Consider the following 23,303-nt stretch of genomic DNA (forward strand, 5'->3'; position numbering starts at 1 on the left):
AATAAATCAAAGAGAGGCGCCTGGCTGGGTTGGTCTGTAGAGCGTGAGACTCCTGTTCTTTGGGGTTGTGAGGTTGTGCGTTCAAGCCCCACGTTAGGTGCAGAGATCACTTAAAATAAAATCTTAAAAAGAAAAATGAAATAAAATGAATCAAACAAAAAGTTAAGGTAGCTCATCCACTGAACCAAAGCAGGATCTGTATATTACATTGTGTATCTTGATTTTATGACCCGAGAAAATTCAGTCACAACTCTGAAGTACATGAAATTGTATTATTAAAGTGGCTTAATGACATCCCAAGTTCATAAATGTTAAAAAAAATGATCACTAATAAAAAATACTGGGGATAAGAAAGAGCTAATGAATGGGCAAATACTTTTCATTTTAAAATCAGTATCATATGGGTAAAACACAACTATTAAAGTCCAACAGAGAAGAATTTAATGACTATTTGATCAGAGCTTCAAGTTTTAAATCATTCATTAAAAGGCCTTTCTCAGCTTGGGTGAAACCAACCAGTAAGTTTTCTCAAAATTACATAAACCCAACATTTCATTCATAGCCATCAGTGAACAAATGCAAAGACTGCAGATCAGTTCTTCTCCCCGAGCACACTGCCAGGCCTTGATGAAGTACGTACACCAACAGCCTGCCTCCTCCTTCCAATCACAAGCATCTCCTTCCCCCTTATTCTGTCTTACCTCTGCCACGAGCTCGCTTGCCACGGTCTGAAGGCTTGTCCCCTTGACTGCAATCAATACCATTCTCCTCGCCTCTAACTACGGAAGAAAAGAGCACCTCTTGTACATCATTGTACGTAAGAGCTATCAAAGGCAAGGACAAAAAGGCTATTTTTAAAAAGGCTAAAACTTAACAAAAGGGATCAGAAAACAGTAAAAACAAAACCAAATAAAAGTGACTCAAAAACTGACAGCACATCTCGCTTAATTTGTAGATGAAAATTCTGTAAGGAAATTAAAACTAGGTACCACTTTTTTCTTCCTTCTCGTTGGACTTCCCTTCCCTAAAACAAGTTCGCTTCAAAAAACATTTGTTCTGCAGCTATGTGTAATACACAACAAAACTGGCTCACTAGTTATATAGCCTGGAAAGGCCTAGAGCAGCAAAACAACAATACCAAGGAAATAATAAGTTGCTGAAAAAATTAGTGTGGGAGACAGGTTTTCCTAAGATGCTATCCAGCATATGCCAGCAGTCTTGTCTTCTCCTCACCCCTACACTGGCATTAATGACTCCACATAATATCTAAATTCTGAGCACAGCTTGGTCTCCTCATCTCTCTAAGGGCCTAACTGCCATGGCCACTCCATTTAAATCTGCCAAACTCCTCCCTAAAATCACCATCTTGCTGTCTCTGTTTTCCCCACAGCATAATTTCCACATATAACATTAAAATATCATATTACTGCAAAACATATTACTTCTCTTTCTTATTGTCACATCTCATTCTACCTTCATTAAAAGTTTCAGGAAAGCAAAAGATTTGTTTTATTCATCGCTCTATTAGAGTACCTGCCACATAGTAGGTACTCAGTAAACATCTGTGGAATAAACTAGCAAAAGTCCCTAAGACAGTATGTCTGCCCAGAAGGTAGTATATAGGTAATGATGCCAAAATATGGGTCAAATGAAAGGACTGAGAAAAATCTTCCCTATTTGACAATCTCCCTCTTAAACTAATCCTTACCTATTACAATGAGTATCCATTAAGTGGAAAGAATAAACAGCATTATCTATCAGTGAATGAAAACCTCACTTTAAAATTAGAGGGTGTACTTGATACATAACAGAAGCCAGTCTTAAGACACACAATACACTATCTACACCCCAGGTAAATGCTAATATGAAACTGCATCAGTTACAGTTCTAATAAACTATTCAGTTAGCTCATTATTAAGTGTTACCTATAATAACAAACACTGCATTGAAGAATTAGATTTATGGGCATTCGTTGGACTACTCTTTCAGCTTTTCAGTGTGCATAAAAATTTTCATAAAAAAAAATTTGAGGAGAAATGTACTTACACTCTCTCCCGCGATTGCCACCTCTTCCTTTCCGGTTGTTGTTTCCACGTCCACGATTTATTTCTCTCTCACTTCTCTTCTCTCTATTCTCTTTGTTTTCTGAACTTTCTTTTCCAAAATTCTTCTTCTTTCCCCCTACAGTCTCCCATGAAGTCTACCAAAGACAAGAGTGGCCAGAGTTCTCATTCAAAGTGTATACAATTATCAAGGATATGTGCATATACCTTTCAGACCTGATAACCTAACCGATGTCCTGCAGCTCATTTGCCTACCATTTTAATTCTTATCCATATCTTTCTACTTTCTGATGAAAAAGACAGCAAACCTCTTGTTAAGCTCCAGTTGCCATATACAGCACAAAAGAGTACAGCAACTAACTGAATTAACAACACACTGTACGTTGTTCCACCAGAGCCTTTCCCTATGCTGACTTAAAAATAAAGGTCATGGGCGCCTGGGTGGCTCAGTGGGTTAAAGCCTCTGCCTTCAGCTCGGGTCATGATCCCAGGGTCCTGGGATGGAGCCCCACATTGGGCTCTCTGCTCAGCAGGGAGCCTGCGTCCTCCTCTCTCTCTCTGCCTGCTTCTCTGCCTACTTGTGATCTGTGTCTGTTAAATAAATAAATAAAAATCTTTAAAAAATAAAAATAAAAAAAATAAAGGTCATTTCCCCAAGACTATGCCACCACCACCTAAGCAATGGCTTAAACCTATGAATAAGTAAGTTAGCTCAAAGAATACAAAATTACATTAAAATGCTTTCCTAAAACCTCAGGGATAACTTGCTCTATTCAGTTAACCAAAGTAACAATCTAAAAAACTTTAAAGGTAGGCAAATAAATTTGGGTTTTGTTTTATTTTTTTAAACTAAGTACCCAAAATATCAACCACAAAGATGTGTTTCCAGGGCACCTGCATGGCTCAGTCATTAAGCATCTGCCTTCGCCTCAAGTCATGATCTCAGGCTCCTGGAATCACACACCCCCCTGCCCCCACATTGGTGGCTGGGGGGGGGGGGGTCCCTGCTCAGCAGGAAGCCTGCTTCTCCCTCTACTCTGCTTGTGTTCCCTCTCTCGCTGTCAAATAAAAAAAATAAAAATATTTTTAAAAAATAAATAAAAAGACGTGTTTCTAAAGAGAAGTCAAATAATTTATATAACCTCCCTTCGCTGCCTCTCCTCTAATGGTAATTGAAATCATAATTATATATATATATAAATTGCTGAGAAAAGAACACTTCATCCTTGTAAAAATAAGTGGTATTAGGATATCAATAAAGTTACATTACTGAGAAATCCCCAAACTGGCCCATTTGTTTCTGTTTACGTTGTCATCATCTACCTCATTTCACAAGAGATTTGAAGTGATTCAATCCCAAAATAAGAGCAAGAACTATTTTAAGCTTAAAAAAAAATCTTAGGGGGTGCCTGGGTGGCTTAGTGGGTTAAAGCCTCTGCCTTTGGCTCAGGTCATGATCCCAGGGTCCTGGGATCGAGCCCCGCATCGGGCTCTCTGCTTAGCGGGGAGCCTGCTTCCTCCTCTCTCTCTCTCCGCCTGCCTCTCTGCCTACTTGTGATCTCTGTCTGTCAAATAAAAAAATAAAATATTAAAAAAAAAATCTTAGGAACAAAAGGAAATTACTAATATTGTATATCCAAATCAACATAAGCACTAGAAACTAATAAACTAAAATTAAAGAAACATAGCTGAATTACTTTCAAAACAGTGGAGGCCAGATTTAGAACGCTTTTTTGGCCAAGAATTTTTTTGACATCTACAAACCTCTACTGAACCCATGTATTTAGTTACAGATAAAATCATAAGATGTGAAAAAAATAAAAATTAAAACAAGTTGTTTTCCAACTTTAAGCTTTGATCAATATTTTTTAAAAAGTCAACAATTGGCAGTTACGCAGAATAATCTGGCATATTCACTTTTGGTGAATACCCATCTACTCTAATCTTCCTACAAGTCTCCCTGGGAATAATACCCAAACGTTAGTTAGTTCACAACTTTTAGCCAAGCAATTCTATTAAATTTATAATTGTGCAAGCTTTTACATACAGACAATCGTTAGAATGAAGGATGGGGGGATTCTCCAAATGTCTACCTTAAGAGATTATACTCTAAAACATGCACAAAGGGAGCAGTAAGTAGCCACTTAGAGCTACCCAGGTGGGGGCACCTGGGTGCCTCAATCGGTGGCTCCATAGGTCAACAATTTGCCTTTAGCTCAGGTCATGATCCTGGAACCCTGGGCCCTGGAATGGAGCCAGCACTGGGCTTCTCCCTCGTCTCCTTTTCCCTCTCCTGCTTCTCCCCTCTGCTCATGCTCTCACGCATGCACGCACACTCTGTCTCTCAAATAAATAAAATCTTTAGGGAAAAAAAAAGTTATCCAAGTGTACACAGAAAGAGATCCATGATATGAGTGTAGCAAGCTAACAACTAACAGTGTATAAAATAGGATTATATTTTTTAGTTCAAAGAAAAGCCCATATATATATATATATACTGAAGAAAGGAGTAGTTATCTAAATGAGGATGCTGTTTATCATTCCACACTGGTTGTTGTTTAAGATTTATCTGAGAGACAGAGAGATCGTGCATGCACACAGAGGGAGAGGGAGAAGCAGACGCCCACCAAGCACAGAGCGCAATGTAGGGCTCGATCCGAGAACCCTGATATCATGACCTGAGCCAAAGGCAGATCTGCTCAACTGACTGAGGCACCCAGGCATCCCTCTGCATTGCTTTTTTAATTAAAGAAAACAATAAAGCTTGTTTATTCCAGAGAAATAACTGTATGAATTCAATTATGCTTGCTAATATGAATAAATAAGACACCTATGCAAGATAGAATCCTGTCCTCTTATGTTAACATGACAAAAAGTAAATTCTAGAAGACCTAGAAAAATTACACATGGTAGAGTCAGCACAAGTGCATATGTATACAATTTCCATTGTCTTTTTTTTTTTTTTTAAAGATTTACCTATTTGTGAGAGAGAGAGAGAGAGCGCCCACGCAAGCACAAGCAGGGTGAACGGCAGAGGGAGAAGCAGACTCTCTGCTAAGCAGGAAGCCTGATGGAGGGGCTCAGTCCCAGGACTCTGGGAAAATGACCTGTGCAAAGGCAGATTCTTAACTGACTGAGCCACCCAGGTGCCCCTATATGTGAAACATGTGAGAAAAACATCTTAACCCATTTCATTAAGCCAAGGATGGCCACAAGTAAGTCTGGGCTTGTGAAATCTACTAAGACTGACAAGAACTTATTTGTGGGGGAAAGTAAGGAGAGCAAACTTAAGGGGCAATTGGTCTAATGCCACTGTAAATGTTAAAGAGAGTATTGCACACTTGGCACAACAGTCTGTGAGCATGCACACAAGCTTTCAACATAAATGGAACTTCTGATAACCTCTGTCATCTGTACTTGGCAACTTGCAGAATAGGTCTGAAGAAACTCTAAAAGGAAGAATGGTCCTCCCAGACACTACATTTAGTAATCAGAAAAGTAGCTTTCCAGGCCAGCTAATTAAAAATCACTCTCCCACCTCCTATTTGCCAGGACCTACACAACACAAATAAATTACTTTAAAAAAAAAAAGGTACATTAATGCAAGAGACTGATATTTCATAATGATTCTGTCACTCAAAACAGCATTATAATGAAATAAAAGGTTTATTAGTACTTATGATCACGCTGAATGTTTTACTTTGTAACAGCTCCTTGAACAGAGAAAGACAAACTCATTCTTAAAATTATCAGGGACAGGGGAGACTGGGTGGCTCAGTGGATTAAACCTCTGCCGTCAGCTGAAGTCACGATCTCAGGGTCCTGGGATCGAGGTCTGAATCAGGCTCTCTGCTCCGCAAGGAGCCTGCTTCCCCACCCCACCCCACCCCCACCTGCCTCTCTGCGTATTTGTAATCTCTCTGTCATATAAATGAATAAAATCTTTAAAAAAAGGAAAAAAATTATCAGGGATAATTCAACCTAACTCCTCCCCACCAAAGTAATAATTTTGTTTCAGGGGTGCCTGGTTAGGCATCTGTGTTTGGCTCAAGTCATGATCCTAGGGTCCTTGGAGTGAACCCTGCACCTGGTTCCCTGCTTGGCAATAGCCTGCTTCTTCCTCTCCGTCTGTCCCTCCCCTGCTTGTCCTCTCTCTCATTCCCTCTCTTCCTCAAATAAATAAATAAAATCTTTAAAATAATAATAATATTGTTTCAGAAGATCCTGGCACAAAATAAGGTTAGTCAACAGGACAAGATTTGTTTGCTTTCATGGTTTATTTTAAATGTTCTTGCTCTTAGCAGCCCTACCGCGTTTATTTTGTCTAGCACCTCCACTCCAATAAACTCTATCTTAGTCAGGGGAAGGTAGGTATTCCTTACAGCTGGTTAGCCATGGCTCCTAGAGACAGCAATCAGGTAGGCAACAAGACAAACATGAAGAATAATCCTGAACAAACCAGAATTTAAAAAGGACTTTCACTCCGGCTCTCCATTTCTACCACAGCCTTCTCACCTCTCAACCAGTATACGCCTTTTGTGTCTGTTATTCATGCCCTAATTTGCTGTTTTCTGATCTATGAAGAAACCAAACTAGATCCAACCTCACTATGTGATTACCACACTCAACGCAACCAAAGATATGGTTCTTTACCATTCAACATTCAACCCAGAACTACCTCCTTTGAATTCAGTCCCAAAGGAGTGTGAGAAGTTAAAACTCAAAAAAAAAAAAAAAAAAAAGAAGTTAAAACTCAATAAAACACAGAAAACTGGACATTTATTTAAGACTTGAATATTCAGGGGCGCCTGGGTGGCTCAGTGGGTTAAGCCTCTGCCTTCAGCTCAGGTCATGATCTCAGGGTCCTGGGATCAAGCCCTGCCTCGGGCTCTCTACTCGGTGGGGAGCCTGCTTCCCCCCACTCTCTGCCTACCTGTGATTTCTGTCAAATACATACATCTTTAAAAAGGGGAGGGGGACTCGAAAATTCACCCCCCACCAGAGAAAGAATTAAGTCAGAGCTAAAGGAAAGACAACACGAAGTAGTATCCTGACCTACCTTAAACATATAAATAGAAATAGGCCCTCCAATAAACAATTTGGCAATATTTCATTTATTCACAGCGATTATATACATATAAAATATGTATAAAGGAGGTAGTTGAGGGGTTCCTGGTGGCTCAGTCAGTTAAGTGTTCAACTCTTTTTTTTTTTTTTAAGATTTTATTTATTTATTTGACAGAGAGACAGGTGGGGGCAGGGTGAGGGTGGGGAGGACAGGCTCCCGGATGAGCAGAGAGCCTGATGCGGGGCTCGATCCGAGGACCCTGGGATCATGATCTGAGCCAAAGGTAGAGGCTTAACCCACTGAGCCAACCATGCACCCCAAGTGTCCAATTCTTTGGCTTGGGTCATTATCTCAGGGTTGTGAGATAGAGCCCTGAGTCGGGTTCTGCACTGGTATGCAGCCTGCTTAAGATTCTGTCTCCCCCTCTCCCCTATGTCTCTCCCCCAATCTCTCTACCTCTCTACAGAAACAAGACAAACACAAACAAAAACTGAGAACCATTCTATACTGCATCCACTAGCAATCAGGTTAACACATTCCCAGGGCACCTGGGTGGCTCAGTAGTTAAGTGTCTGCCTTTGGCCCAGGTCATGATCCCAGGGTCCTGGGATAGAGCCCTATATCAGGCTCCCTGCTCAGCGTGAAGCCTGCTTCTCCCTCTCCCATGGCTTGTGCTCCCTCTCTCGCTGTCTCTTTCTCTGTCAAATAAATAAATAAAATCTTAAAAAAAAAAAAGTAAACACATTCCTCATATTTTATAAAACCCAGGAAATATAAGCCTAAGTATCAGCAAACAAAAACTATTCAAAATTTTATTTATTTTGACACTTAACATAATGTATTTACCCAACAAACTGACAGACTAGTATTATCTTGCACGGAATTTTACCCATAGATACTGCTAAACTCAGAGAGTAAAATACTATCCCAAACATCTCATTCTTACATTACTCATTCTGCTTATTTCGTATTAAATAAAGATATTCATTTTACTACTGAGTTTGTCACAACAGTTCATTTTTATATAGCCTGTCCCTAATACAACCTTATCCTTAAAAATGAGAACCTGATTAAACCCAAACAGTGACAAGGAAGGCACGTTGGTTGTGTTCATCCTTATACCCCATCTAAAGGAGAATCATTATTTGTTTTAATCTGTTTTGAAATGATGATCTGAAAATACAAATGAGGGGCACCTGGGTGGTTTAAGTCAGTTAGCATCTACCTTTGACTCAGGTCATGATCCCAGAGTCCTGGGATGGAGTCTGGCACTGGGTCCCTGCTCAGCGGGGAGTCTGCCTCTCCCTCTCCCTTCACCCCTCCCCTTGCTCGTGCTCATTCTCTCAAATTAGTTAATTCATTAATTTTGAAAGGAAATAGAAACGAAACACTGCACAGCGTGCCTGGATAGCTCAGTTGGTTTAAGCAGCTGCCTTCAGCACAGGTCATGATACCCCAGTCCTATGATTGAGCCCTGAGCGGGGACCTCCCTTGTCCTTCTCTACCCCTCCCCTTCACTTTCTCTCTCATAAATAAAATCTTAGAAAAGAAAAGAAAAGGGGAGGGGAGGGGAGGGGGAAATGGAAAGGGAGGGAAAGGGAAGAAAAGAAAAGAAACAAAACAAAAAGAAAAGAAAAGAGACAAGACAAGATAGTGCAATCTCCATGGAGAATCAAGAGATTAGGGCTGACATTGCCTTGAGCGGCTTTAGTTATATCCTTCCTAAAATAAAAGGGATAAGTTTTAGTGTGCCTGCACAGTCCTCAAAATTTACTAAGCTTAAAACAACAATACCTTTCTTTCTTATTTTATCTGTCAAATGGTCATGAAAATGTGTCTACAGAATATTCACATATAAACAAATAGATATATAACAAACTCTGGTTTTCGGTTAGTCTAGAGATGTTAAGGAGCAGTAAGAGATGACAACTGAGATGAAGAAACATGAGCAGTGAAGCCAAGAGAAGTTTTTCAAATGGTGAAAATGTCCACAGGCCCAGAGAATTTGGAAACCATGTAAGGCTGGGGTAGATCACCAAGTTCCTTTTCAAGTCTTCAGATTCTACAACTTCATGAAGAAACCATATGTAACAAAAACAGTCATTTCAGGTTAGCGTTCTTTCTGGTCTTAAAACAAACATGGAGTGGAATCCATAATGCCCTCCACTCCCACCCCCAAAAAAAGGTTAAGTCCAAAATGCAACAGGGAATTGGAGATAAATCTTAGCACTGCAAATCAGTTAATAGTATTTATTAATAATTCTTACCGTGTCTGAATTTCCTTCCAGCAATATATTGATAGCTTTGTTCACATCTCCATTACAGTCATGTAGGGCCACTATGCATTCATCCTGATTTTTTCCCGTCACTTCCATAAGCTGTTCAAATTATAAGAAAATGGTTAAGGAGACCCTAAAATGGCACTTGATACCAATTTTAAGACTCTTCTATTTAAAAATAGAAATTACACAATCCTTCCACATGAAGATGACCTCCTTCCAGACCCTGAGCTTATAATGCGAGAACAGGTTTACCTGCTTTTTGTGAACATCACTTGTCTTTTCATCAATACAGAGAGTCAAACAACAAATCAACTCTCCTCCAAGAAGACTAAGTATCAGATTATTAATGAGCAGTACATACATACATATATATGTATCAACATTCTCAGCGTACTCAGGATCAGCTCTGACTACTCCAACTTAGTTCAATGGCCTGGGATTCCTAAAATTCTGAATTACTCAAAGTATATTCCCAAAATTCTGAACTACTCAAAGTATATGTGGCCACCATAACAGAACATCTAGTCCAACTATGTTATATAAAGAAAACATTCCCTATGTGGTTTATCACTGCTTGGATGAGAAGACTCCATATACATAGTAAGTGACAACACCCAAAGGTCTCACATGTGCAATTCTACAGCTATCAGAAACTCACTCCTAGACATAGTACTTGTGCAAGCAGCTTCAACAGGGTGCTCATTTGAAGTAATCAAAGAAAGCCCCTTGGTACATTCTCTTTAACAAGGAAGATTAAGGGGCGCCTGGGTGGCTCAGTGGGTTAAGCCTCTGCCTTCGGCTCAGGTCATGGTCTCAGGGTCCTGGGATCGAGCCCCACATCGGGCTCCCTGCTCAGCGGGGAGACTGCGTCCCCCTCTCTCTCTGCCTGCCTCTCTGTCTACTTGTGATCTCTGTCAAAAATATAATCTTAAAAAAAAGAAAAAAGGAGAGATTAAGCTATTTAACATTTTCATCACAAGTACAATCACAAATTAGATACAATATACAGGTTTCTCAATTACCAGCGAACAAATGTTATGATTTAAGTATCTCTTGTGTTTTACACACATTTAACTGTTTTAGTGTGTACCACCTGCTCAAAATAGTTTGACACCAACATCTGAAGTGATTTCTCTGTGGTCAAAGAACTAATTAACAGGAAGGCCTATGTGGAATCCAGGTATCCTGATCTCATGAACAGAACTCTTTGCACTGTACTCCTCTCTCTGCTTTCTTCCCTGCCATTGCACGGTGAAAGTTCTACACACTCTACAGCTTTCCAGTCCTTTGGTCTTTGGGCATCAACTAGTGTCAGATTTTATCGGTGTCTGTATTAACCCAACGCCTGTAGTATACAAGTGATAAGATGCACATTAAATACCAAAATTACCCCCCAGTGACTGGAATAGTAAGAGATCAAACTAAAGTTTAACCATAAAACTCTGAACTCCTGGACCAGTGCTCCTTTTTGTGTATCTGCTATACTAGTCAGATAAAAGACAATATGATATGCAGAATTATGTCTCAAACTGTACATAAATCTCATTCCGGAAAATAAGTGCTATTATTTTTAATAAATCCTTTTAGTGGCCTTCTAAAATTATTACCATTAGTCTAACGACAGCAACTAAGTATTAACAAAGAGTTTACATAGTAAAGAGCTAAAAAGTTAGGCAGGAAGCTAGGCATGAGCAATAGGATGATGGACCTTAGAAATCAAGATGGAGAGCCCCAAATGAAGACAGACTGGGGACCGCACCATTCTACCCATCTAGCAATGGGTTTGTCGCTACAACATCCTGGGCAGGATTAAGAGCTAAATTTGTTGTGCTTGTTGCACTTGTGCAGAAAGCAGTAGCTTGTCCTTATTTGACCTAATATCTCTAAAATAGAAATAATGTTGCAGTATGCTAACCCATGCAGGCATTTTGAATACAACTTGGGAAAGAACATAGTAGCTGGCTAATTATTATATAATCCAGGCCCCTCACCCAGGCCCGTCACTCAACTGTTGTAACTCTAGGGTTGCCCAAAAGAAAAGGCCACATTACCAAGTTTCCAAGGCCATCATTTCTCTTGACTAACCTGCTTCTCCCTTGGGACGTACTTTAATAAAACTCTGTTCACTTTCATTCTGCTGTTCTGTAATTCTTTACAGTAGCAGTGAAAAAAGCCAAGGTTTCTTGCCTTTTCCAGCTAACTGTCAGCTAACTCTAACAAGTTCATTGTGGGACAGTCATTCCAGCAATTACTTGTAGACCTCTACCAAGGTCTGGACCAAGATAAGGGTTATATAGCTTGATTTCTAGAATCTTGAAAGGAAAAGCAGCCTTATCAGGAAAGAAGATTCTGAAATTTTTATTACCAAAAAAGCCTCTCATTAAAGTTGTAAATGAAGACATCAAACTAAAATTTAATGTTATATTTTTCCAGCATATGTTTGTATTCATCATCACCAATTTTGGAGAAGGCAATTCGGTTCTTAACATTAAACAAAACTTTCTGAGAACTTGCCAAACATTTAATGTACGTTCTATACACAGGTACAGACAAGGTCAGTGTGCATTCTATACACAGGTACAGACAAGGTCAGTGTGCTTCTCCACAATGTCTAGCTCATTGTTGGTAACATTTTAGTGACTAGGAAGATTCTACTACCAAAATAATAGTATCCCTTGCCACAAACATACCTGTTTAACTTTAGCTTCAAATTCTGAATCATTTTTATCAAAGATCACTTGAGCAAGACGCATCTGTTCAGCTGTTGCCTGAAAAGTACACACAAAATTATTAAAAAGATCTCAGCACCTAAAATACAAGTTAGATGCCAAAATCTCCTGCAAAAAGATAAAAAGCTCAAGAACTACAGTGCTATGGTAACAAAAACAGTGATTAGAGCTCTCAAATATTTACAACCTGCTTCCATAAGCCAAATAAACATCAAATTAAATGGCATAAGGGTCCCATTCCTTTGGCCAAATGACCTAGTTATTATTCATCTTAACTGGCCATGTGACTCATTTAAATGTTCTTTGCCTTGGGGAAATGGAGTAAGTAAGAACTACAGAAAATTAGAGGAACAGTAAACAGTGGAGACTGCTAAGACACAGGCTTAGAACCAGCATGTCTGTCAAAAACAAAAACAAAAACAAACAGTGCTGTCAACTCTTTTAAGATATCCTGGTCAGCTCTGAAGAGCAAATGCTGTATTTTACTAAATAAATACTATTTTTAGGGCTGCCTGGGTGGCTCAGTTGGTTAGGCATCTACCTTCGGCTCAGGTTATGCTTAGCATAAACCTGCTCAACAGGGATCTGCTTCTCCCTCTGCCCCTCACCCCACTCGTGCTCCCTCTCCCAAGTAATAAAATCTTTAATTAATTAACTAATTAATTAATTCTGTGTGCTATTTAGTAATATACCAATTTGGTTTGTTACTTTTGACAAAGGTACCTTGATTATGATAACAGGAACCTGAGGAGCATGCCTATAGGAACTCTCTGTACTATTTCCATGCAACTTTCCGATGAACCGAAAATTACTCTGAAAATTTACTGAAAAATATTACCCTTGGGGCACCTGGGAGGCTCAGTCAGTTAAGTGTCTGCCTTCAGCTCAGGTCCTGATCCCAGGAGCCAGAGATGGAGCCCTGAGTCGGGCTCCCAGCTCAGCAGAGAGCCACCTTCTTCCCCTCCCACTCCCCTTCCATCTCCATTCATGCTCCCTCACTTTCTCTCTCTCAAATAGATAAAATCTTTAAATAATGATGATAATATAGTAAAAATATTACCCTTGTTAACTAAAACCTTTACTAACGCCCAACATAAATATTTTAAAAGTTAAACCATTTAAATTAATGAATGAGCATAGAGAATGAAGAAAAAAAAATCCAGGAGCTAATAATGAACAACTTTTCAGCTCAAACATTACAAAGATCTGGTCTTATAACTAAATTTGTACACATATCCATGATAGATTTCTTGCAATAAATACAAAGATGTGAAACTACTGACCAAAGAAGCATCTAGAAAAATGTTTTGTACATCTGAAACTAATGATGTACTATATGTTGGCTAATTGAATTTAAATTTTAAAAAAGGAAAAAAGAAAGAAAAACATTTCATACCATCTGTTCAAAAATTCTCTGTACACCGGCTACAAAGATTTATTCTCCGCCAGCAGTATAAAACAGCCTGTTTCCTCAAAATCTTTCCAACTTAAAAAAAAAAAAATTCCAATTTAATCAATGAAAAATGGTCTCTATTTAGTCTTATTTTTATTTCTAAAGTCACTAAGTAAGGGTAATCTTTTTAACATACACTTAGTAATATTACATTGATAAAAACACTACCAAGCTAGAAAATCCTCATGTGGTAAGATAGTAAAGATTAGTTAAGTCAGTAATCATTAATGAAAGCTAATTCTAAGGGGAAAGTTGCATGAGGAACATACTATTTGCACACGGTCTCAAAGTGTCCCCACATGATTGTTTTTTAGCTGCTAAGTGAAACACAGTTAATAAATTAGAGGAAATACAGGAACTCTGGACTGAATGAATCAACATCTTCAGTGAGGGGCAGATAGATATGACATAACTCCACCCACCATAATCTAAGAAATACTCAAAAGTCTTCTGTGTGGTATTCCAATCAGAGTTCTAGAACCTAAATCTAATCATGAGGAAGAATCAAATTCACATTGGAGAATTTTTTTTTTTTTATATTTTATTTATTTGACAGAGAGAAATCACAACTAGGCAGAGAGGCAGGCAGAGAGAGAGGAGGAAGCAGGCGCCCTGGGGAGCAGAGAGCTTGATGCGGGGCTCGATCCCAGGACCCTGAGATCATGACCTGAGCCGAAGGCAGAGGTTTTAACCCACTGAGCCACCCAGGCGCCCCCCCCTTTTTTTTTTTAAGAATTATCCATTTAGGGGTGGCCTGGGTGGCTCAGTGGGTTAAGCCTCTACCTTTGGCTCAGATCATGATCCCAGCGCCCTGGGATTGAGCCCCGCATCCGGCTTTCTGCTCATCGGGGAGCCTGCCTCCCCTCTCTTTCGGCCTGCCTCTCTACCTATTTGTGATCTCTGTCAAACAGATAAAATATTTTTTAAAAAAATTATCCATTTATTTGAGAGAAAGAGTGCAAGCATATGAGCAGGGGGAAGAGCAGTGAGAGAGCAGCAGACTCCCTACTGGGCGCTTGGCTTGATCCCACCGACCTGAGCCAAAAACCAAGAGTTGGACTTTTAACTGATCGAGGAACCCAGAAGGCCCGAAGAATATTTTATATTAAAACTGGCTTATTTGGGGACGCCTGGGTGGCTCAGTTGGTTAAGCAGCTGCCTTCGGCTCAGGTCATGATCCCAGTGTCCTGGGATCGAGTCCCACATCGGGCTCCTTGCTCGGCAGGGAGCCTGCTTCTCCCTCTGCCTCCGTCTGTCAGTGCTCACTCTCTCTCTCTCTCTCTCTGACAAATAAATAAATAAAATCTTAAAAAAAAAAAAAAAAACTGGCTTATTTTTTTTTCTAAATTGCCAGAATTTTGGAAGACAAAGGCTAAGAGTTAGCTAGACTAAAGATACATGTCAAACAAAAGGGGTATGTGATGATACTATACTAGAATGGGGAAACATGCTACAAGGGACATTACCAGAGTAACTGACAATGGAATAATTGAATACTGAAATAACTAAAAATAATGTATATATTAATACATGCATACAATGTACCTGTGTATACAGATATAAAATATAGAAGAAAATAAAAGAGCAAAAGTGGCACCATGTTAAAAATCTCATTAGGAGGGACACCTGGGTGGCTCAGAGGGTTCAGCCTCTGCCTTTGGCTCAGATCATGATCTCAGGGTCCTGGGATCGAGCCCCCTATCAGGCTCTCTGCTCAGCAGGGAGCCTGCTTCCCCCTTCTCTCTGCCTGCCTGCTTGTGATCTCTTTCTCTCTCTGTCAAATAAATAAATAAAATCTTTTTTTAAAAATCTCATTGGGGTGCCTGGGTGGCTCAGTGGGTTAAAGCCTCTGCCTTCGGCTCGGGTCATGATCCCAGGGTCCTGGGATCGAGCCCCGCATAGGGCTCTCTGCTCAGCGGGGAGCCTGTTTCCTCCTCTCTCTCTCTCTGCCTGTCTCTCTGCCTACTTGTGATCTCTGTCTGTCCAATAAATAAATAAATAAATAATAAAATCTTTTTAAAAAAATCTCATTAAGAGTATGTAACAAGAGTTCTTTAAACTACTCCTTCAACTTCAGAGCAACACCAAAATCCCATGGACAACAATATTATCATAAAACTAGATAACACCAAAAAAAAAAAACAAAAAAAACAAAAAAAACTAGATAACACAGTATCCCTCACAAGCCTCCAAATACAAACATGTAAAGAAAAACCACCCACAGATATAGTATCTCAATCCCAGGACCCTAAGATCATGACCTGAGCCGAGATAATGACCTGAGCCAAGATCAAGAGTGGGATGCTTAACCTGCTAACTAACCATCCAGGGCTCTCATTAAGAGAAAATGACTAGCAGAATCAAAATTAAACCACATATAGAGGAAAGTAAACAAGGTCCACACTGGGGGAGGGTGGGGTCAGGAAATCTCAGAAAGTAAGCCAACATAATTACACAGTAAAGAAACTCTCTGGGGGCACCTGGGTGGCTCAGTGGGTTAAAGCCTCTGCCTTCAGCTCAGGTCATGATCCCAGGGTCCTGAGATCAAGCCCCGCATCGGGCTCTCTGCTGAGCGGGGAGCCTGCTTTCCCCCTCTCTCTCTGCCTGCCTCTCTGCCTACTTGTGATCTCTGTCTGTCAAATAAATAAATAAAATCTTTAAAAAAAAAAAAAAAGAAAAAAAAAAAAGAAAAAGAAACTCTCTTAAATTACAAAAGCCACTCAGAACCATGTTGCCATTTGAAAGTACAAAGGAAAACTCACTGCATATAACAATGAGCAACAGAGGGGCACCTGGGTCCTGAGATTGAGCCCCGCCCGCATTGGGCTCTCTGATTGGCGGGGAGCCTGCTTCCCCTCTTCCCCTCACCCTCTGCCTGCCTCTGCCTGCTTGTGATCTCTGTCAGATAAATAAATAAAATCTTAAAAAAAAAAAAAAATGAGCGACAGAAAAATAAAGGTCAAATCCCATACAAAGTTATTATAAGAAAAACAACAAGGAGTAAGGCAATACCCCAAAAACCAATGAAAATACACACACACACAAAACCTACCTAGCAAATAAAGCTATCTTCTGTCTCAAAACTAAAAGGCAGTGTGCATGGGGCACCTGGGTGGCTCAGTTGGTTAAAGGTCTGACTTTGGCTCAGGTCATGATCTCAGGGTAGAGGGGTCTGCTGCTTCTCTCTCCCCACCCCCACCCCTCGGAACACCCTTCCCCTGCTCATGCTCTCTCTCTCAAATAAATAAAATCTTTTAAAAAGGCACTGAGCATAAAGAAAATGATATATAAATAGCATTAGGTCTTTTTCTTACTCAGAAATAAAAGTGAGGACTACACACAAAGAAGGAACACAAAAATAAACTTTTAACAGTTAATGCTTTAAGAGAAATAGAAGGTTAAAGGGTGAAATTTTTTAAAAATTAAGAAGTAATGACAGAAGGGGTGACCAGCTGGCTCATTTGGTAGAGCATGTAATCTCAGTGTTGAGAGTTCAAGCCCCATGTTGGCTGTAGAGATTTTTTTTTAAAGATTTCTTTATTTGATGGGGTGCCTGGTGACTCAGTGGGTTAAGCCTCTGCCTTCAGCTCAGGTCATGATCTCAGGGTCCTGAGATTGAGCCCCACATCAGGCTCTCTGCTCAGGAGGGAGCCTGCTTCCCCCTCTTTCTGCCTACTTGTGGTCTCTCTCTGTCAAATAAATAAAAATCTTAAAAAAAAAAAAAAAAAGACTTATTTATTTGGAGAGAGCACAGCGGGAGAGGGGAGCACAGACTGAGAGGAAGAAGCAGCCTCCCCACTGTGCAGGGAGCCCAATGCAGGCTCAGTCCCACGAGCCTGGGATCATGGCCAAAGCTAACAGCAGACGCTTAATCAACTGAGCCACCCAGGCACCCCTTTCAAAATAGTTTTTTAGGGACACCTGGGTGCCTCAGTCAGTTGAGTATCTACCTCTGGCTCAGGTCCTGATCCCAAGGTCCTGGAATCGAGTCCCGCATCAGGCTCCTTGCTCAGGGGAGAGCCTGCTTCCTCACCCTCTGCCTGCTGCTCCCCCTGCTTGTGCTTGTTCTCTCGTTCTGACAAATAAATAAATAAAATCTTTTAAAAAAATAGTTTAATTTTAAAGAAGGAAACAACAGACAACAGTAAAAATAAGTGAAAAAGAATAGAAAAGAGGGGGAAAAAATCAACAAAACTGAAAACTTTTTAGCTAAATCCATCAAGAAAAGAGAGAGAAGACTCATGTCATTAAAATTAGGAATGAAATAGGTGACATTACTACCTATGTGAGAGGAATAAAAAGGTTTATAAGAGAATTTCATGAACAAATGTATGCCACAAATTGTATAACCTCTATAAAGACAGTAACTATTGAAACTGTGTCAAGATAAATAAAAACTCTTTAATAAGTGATTGAATAAGCCATCAAGAAGTTCCCATAGGGGCGCCTGGCTGGCTCAGTCAGAAGAGCATGAGACTCCTGATCTCAGGGTCATGATTTCAGCACCATGTTGGGTGTGGAGCCCTCTTTAAATAAATAAATAAAACGTTCCCACAGAGAAAAACTCAGGGCCAGATGGTAAATTCTACCACATGATGAAGGAATTAACACCAATACCAATTCTTTACGAACTCTTCCAATAAATATAGAAGAGAACACTTCCTAATTCATTCTACAAGGTCGGTTTTATTATCCTGCTACCAAAATTAAAAACATCACAAGAAAAGACAACTACACAAAAATATCACTATGGATGAAAAATCTTCCACAAAATCCTAGCAAATCAGCAACATACAAAAAGGATTATATACTATTACCAAGTAAGTTTTACCCCAAGAATTCAAGGTTAACATCTGAACAATGTAATACATTAATAAAGTCACAAAACCCCATGAATATTTCAGAAGACATAGAGAAAGCATTGGATAAAATCCAATATCCTTTCAAGATAACAAAGACTCAACAAATTAGGGGCACCTGGGTGGCTCAGTGGGTTAAAGCCTCTGCCTTCGGCTCAGGTCATGATCCCAGAGTCCTGGGATCGAGCCCTGCATCAGGCTCTCTGCTCGGCAGGGAGCCTGCTTCCTCCTCTCTGCCTGGCTCTCTGCCTACTTGTGATCTCTGTCTGTCAAATAAATAAATAAAATCTTTAAAAAAAAAAAAAAAGACTCAACAAATTAGAAATAGAAGGAACTTCCTCAACCTAATAAAGGCAACTACAAAAACCACAGCTAACAAAATGCTTTATACTGAAGGACAGCTGAAAGCCTTCCCTCCAAGATCAAGAACAGAAAAAGGTGTCTGTTCTAACCGTTTGTACTGGAGGGTCTAATTAAAGCAATTAGACAAGAAAAGTCCTGTGGCAATTAAGCAAGGAAAGTAGGGGGATACCTATACAAAGAAAGATGGAAAATGTCTAAATATATACCCTTACAATATGCATGCAAACTTCAGAAAACGTATTAAAACTATTATACAGGAAAGGGCTAACAACAATCTGGCAAGCAAGCATCATGAAATTCTTCATCCCTAAAGCATTATCCTTCCATAAGACCAAAAAAGTTCCTATTATAAAAATTATTAAATCATGAAGTGGAGCTTCGATTTTATCGCTAGCAAAGATCTTAGACATAGTATTACAGTTCAACTCCATAGTGTGCCCCTAAGCAATTTACTAAACTTTATGTTGGGTGTTAAAGGCACAGGGCTCCTAACTACCTGAGGTCTGTAGTGCCCAGTGTATCAATCATATTGCCTCCAAGCTAGGGAGAAAGCTATTTTACCAATCTAAAGAATATAGTAATGAGGGTCTAGGTTAGTGTGGTTAGTGTGGTTACCATAAGAAGGAAGGGATATAAAGGGAGAGGATATTTTTTTCTTGAAAATACTTGAAGACTGAGGAAAAGGACTACAACATGTGCAAGGACTAGAAAACTGGGAGAACACAGTCCACATTAGTTATGGGAAAACTGCAGAGTCTGAAGGGAAAAGAGGCACACAGAAAGATAAAATGAGAGTTAGAAGCAAGGTGAAAGAAAGCAGCAGTACATAAAGAAAATCTCCAGAACCCTAAAAGAAGGCAGGATGTCTGTACCAAGAAAACATAATAAAATCCACAGAACCCTCTGGGATGAGGGTGATGTTCTGTATTTTGAGAGAGGAGTGAGTTATACAGGTACATGCAACCAATAAAAAATGATCTGATACCACTTAAAATGTCTCTGTATATAAATTTTACCTTTTAAAAAAAAGAAGAGGGACCTAAACAAGTATCAAACTCTACTTATATATGTATATACACTAAAGAGCTTAGGACTAAAGTATATTGATGACTTTAATTTACCTTGAAATGCATCAAGAAAATAAGATAAAATAATGGATAGCTAGTCAGATGAAATAAAGCAAATATATCAAAAAGCCAATTTTGGGGGTGCCTGGGTGGCTCAGTGGGTTAAAGCCTCTGCCTTCGGCTCAGGTCACGATCTCGGAGTCCTGGGATCGAGCCCCACATCGGGCTCTCTGCTCAGCGGGGAGCCTGCTTCCTCCTCTCTCTCTCTGCCTGCCTCTCTGCCTACTTGTGATCTCTGTCAAATAAATAAAAAAAATAATAAAATCTTTATAAAAAAAAAAAGCCAATTTTGGGACAACTGGGTAGCTCAGTTAAGTGCCTGCCCTCAGCCCAGGTCACAATCCCAGCCCCACATGAGGCTCCCTGATTGGGAGGCAGCCTGCTTCTCCCTCTCCTCCCTGCTTGTGCTCTCTCTTGCTATCTGTCTCCTCTCTCAAAAAAATAAATAAAATCTTAAAAAAAAAAAAAAGAAAAAAGCTAATTTTGAGTGTATGGGTCTTCACCATACAACTCTTTTCAACGACTCTTTGTATTTGAACATTTTCATAATAAAATGTTAGGAGGAGGGATGCCTGGGTGGCTCAGTCAGTTAAGCGGCTGCCTTTGGCTCAGGTCATGATCCCAGGGTCCTGGGATCCAGTCCCACATCCGCCTCCTTGCTCATCGGGGAGCCTGCTTCTCTCCTTCTGCCTGCCACTCTGCTTGCTTGTGCCTGCTCACTACTCTCTTTCTGCCAAATAAGTAAATAAATAAAATCTTTAAAAAAAAAAAATGTTAGGGGAAAAAAATTTCAACACTTCACCCTATTTCTCCCTCTGCCTGTCACGCTTCCCCTGCTTATGCTCTGACAAATAAAAAATAAAATCTTAAAAAAAAAAAAAAAAAAGAATGTGCTGGTTCAAGACATTTCAGACAGAAAATACAGCATACAGCAATGACACAGAGTACAAGACACAGCTAAAACCAAGGATTCTGGCTGTAGTATCTTTCTGAAAGGGGTGGGGGATTACAAGTAATAGGGCATGGGGGAAAACAGTCACCAATAACAGATCTAAAAGCAGCAATATTTAAACTTGAAAAGTGCCTGAGAATGCCTGTGCTTCCTTAATGCACACAAGTTATAGATGGTAAAAAATGCTTTCCCTGGCTCTATTAAACTATCTTACAAAGTATTAATAAGAAAACACTTGAACTGACTTTCACTAAAGACTGTAAGAACAGTTACTGATAATAGCATGTTGCTATAGGCAACAGTCTAGGGCTTCCACATAATTTTTACATTTTCATTTTATATTGTTTCACGCCCAAATTTCTAAAATGTAAAGTTAAGGGGCCCCTGGCTGGCTCAGTAGACCCTGCAACTCCATCTCAGAATCATGACTTCAAGCCCCATACTGGGTGTGGAACCTACGTTAAAAATACACATAAAGATGGGGAAGGAGAGACAAACCATAAGAGACTCTTAATCTCACAAAACAAACTGAGGGTTGCTGGGGGATGGGGGTATGTGGAGAGGGTGATTGGATTATGGACACTGGAAGAGTATGTGCTATGGTGAGTGCTGTTAAGTGTGTAAGCCTGACGATTCACAGATCTGCACCCTTGAAACAAATAATACATATGGTTAATAAAATAAAAAAATACACCTACATACCTAAAATAAAAAATAAAACGTAAAGTCATACATTAGGTAAATACCAAGTGCTAATTTATTGAGACTTAATTATCTCAGCTTAAGCACTAGGACTCAAATATTCTTTGCATTTCTCTTCAGTGGTATCATCTGTATTCTTCCTAAGAGAGCCATTTAAACTTAACTTTGGAAGCAGACTTGATGCACTTAACAGCTGTTCTAACAACTACAGTATTGTAATACTAGCCTGTCATATTAATGAAATAAAAAGTATTTTACATCAGAACTTTAAATATTTTTTACCTTTGTTGACTACCCTAGGCAAGGAAATTACGTTAAATATGCAATAAAGAAAACCCCAAGGGTGCCTGGGTGGCTCAGTGAGTTAAGCCGCTGCCTTCGGCTCAGGTCATATCTCAGGGTCCTGGGATCGAGTCCCGCATCGGGCTCTTTGCTCGGCAGGGAGCTTACTTTCCTCTCTCTCTGCCTGCTTCTCTGCCTACTTGTGATCTCTCTCTGTCAAATAAATAAATAAAATCTTTTTTAAAAAGAAATTAAAAAATAAATAAAGAAAAAAATAAAGAAAATCCCAAACATAAATTCAAGACAGGAAACTTATCAGGACAACCTCTGGGAAATGTCAAGAAATCTGTACAACTTAAAAAATCAAAGGAAAAGGCAAAATCAACTGATAATTTGAAGTTAAACAAGGTGAATGGACCCTACCCTACAACTATTAGTGATATCCACCACCCAACTGTCAGCTTGAAAAAGAGTCTTGCCAAGAAAAGCAGAAGTACTAATTCTCTTCCTCTGAGTCTCTCTTCCATTCGCTTGACTTATAATGGGCTAAGCTACTTTCATTTTTTTTCTCCTGATGTTTTAGGTAAACTCCACGCCTCCACAGGACTTGAACACACAACCTGGGAATCAAGAGTTGCATGCTCCACGACTGAGCCAGCCAGACACTCCAGAGCTAAGCTACTTTCACAGTGAAGAATGTCTTGACAACTTTCCTATGGAAGCCAAATATTTTTCTGTTGTTATCTGCCACCCCAAAAATTTGGAAACATAATGAAATACAATTTTTTTAAATCGTTATGTTCACCACCCAAAGATAAACATTATTAACATAGTCTACTATTTTTTTTCTTGTTTTAACAGTTTTTCCATACTGTAATTTTGGGTCCTGTCTCAGCTGATCAGGAGCCAGGCATTTTCCAACATAATTTCACACAGTATCATAATCACTTCATAACTTGGGTGGAATATACAATGAGTAAATGTTATCACTTCCTGAATACAACATACACCATTTCTAATTCCTTACAACCATCCTGAAAAGTAAACATTATACTCCACGTCATTTTTTCTTAACCATTTATTTATTTGAGAGAGAGGGACGGAGAAAGCACGCAAGCCCAGGAAGGGGCAGAGGAGGGAGCCATGCCGAGCAGGGAGACTGATGCTGTGGATCCCGGGACCCCAAGACCATGACCCAAGCCTAAGGCAGACATTCAACCAACTGAGCCACTCAGACGCCCCTTCATGTCACATTTTAAAAACCTGGAGATCTGGGCGCCTTGGTGGCTCAGTCAGTTAAGCATGTCTGCCTTCAGCTTCAGGTCATGATCCTAGAATACTGGGACAGAGTCCCACATCAAGCTCTCTGTTCAGCAGGGAGTCTGCTTCTCCTGCTGACCCTCCCCCTTGTGCTTTTTCTCTC

General features: G+C 39.8%; 1 protein-coding gene across 6 annotated transcripts in view; it reads right to left on the reverse strand.

The window, feature by feature from the left end:
• UBAP2 (ubiquitin associated protein 2) overlaps positions 1-23,303 on the reverse strand; it is a 137,279-nt gene that overhangs the window by 66,993 nt on the left and 46,983 nt on the right. For all 6 annotated transcript variants that reach the window (XR_013967794.1, XM_080820532.1, XM_080820530.1 and 3 more), the window contains exons 3-6: positions 12,104-12,181; positions 9,399-9,509; positions 2,047-2,200; positions 702-779 (exon numbers count right to left, since the gene is read on the reverse strand). Coding sequence is in view for 5 of the 6 variants with exons in the window: in XM_080820532.1 (XP_080676658.1) it covers positions 702-779; positions 2,047-2,200; positions 9,399-9,509; positions 12,104-12,181 (421 nt within the window). In the remaining variant the exon portion in view is untranslated. The remainder of the gene's footprint in view (positions 1-701; positions 780-2,046; positions 2,201-9,398; positions 9,510-12,103; positions 12,182-23,303) is intronic.

Source organism: Martes martes (genome assembly GCF_963455335.1).
Source record: "Martes martes genome assembly, chromosome: 12".
NCBI lineage: Eukaryota > Metazoa > Chordata > Mammalia > Carnivora > Mustelidae > Martes > Martes martes.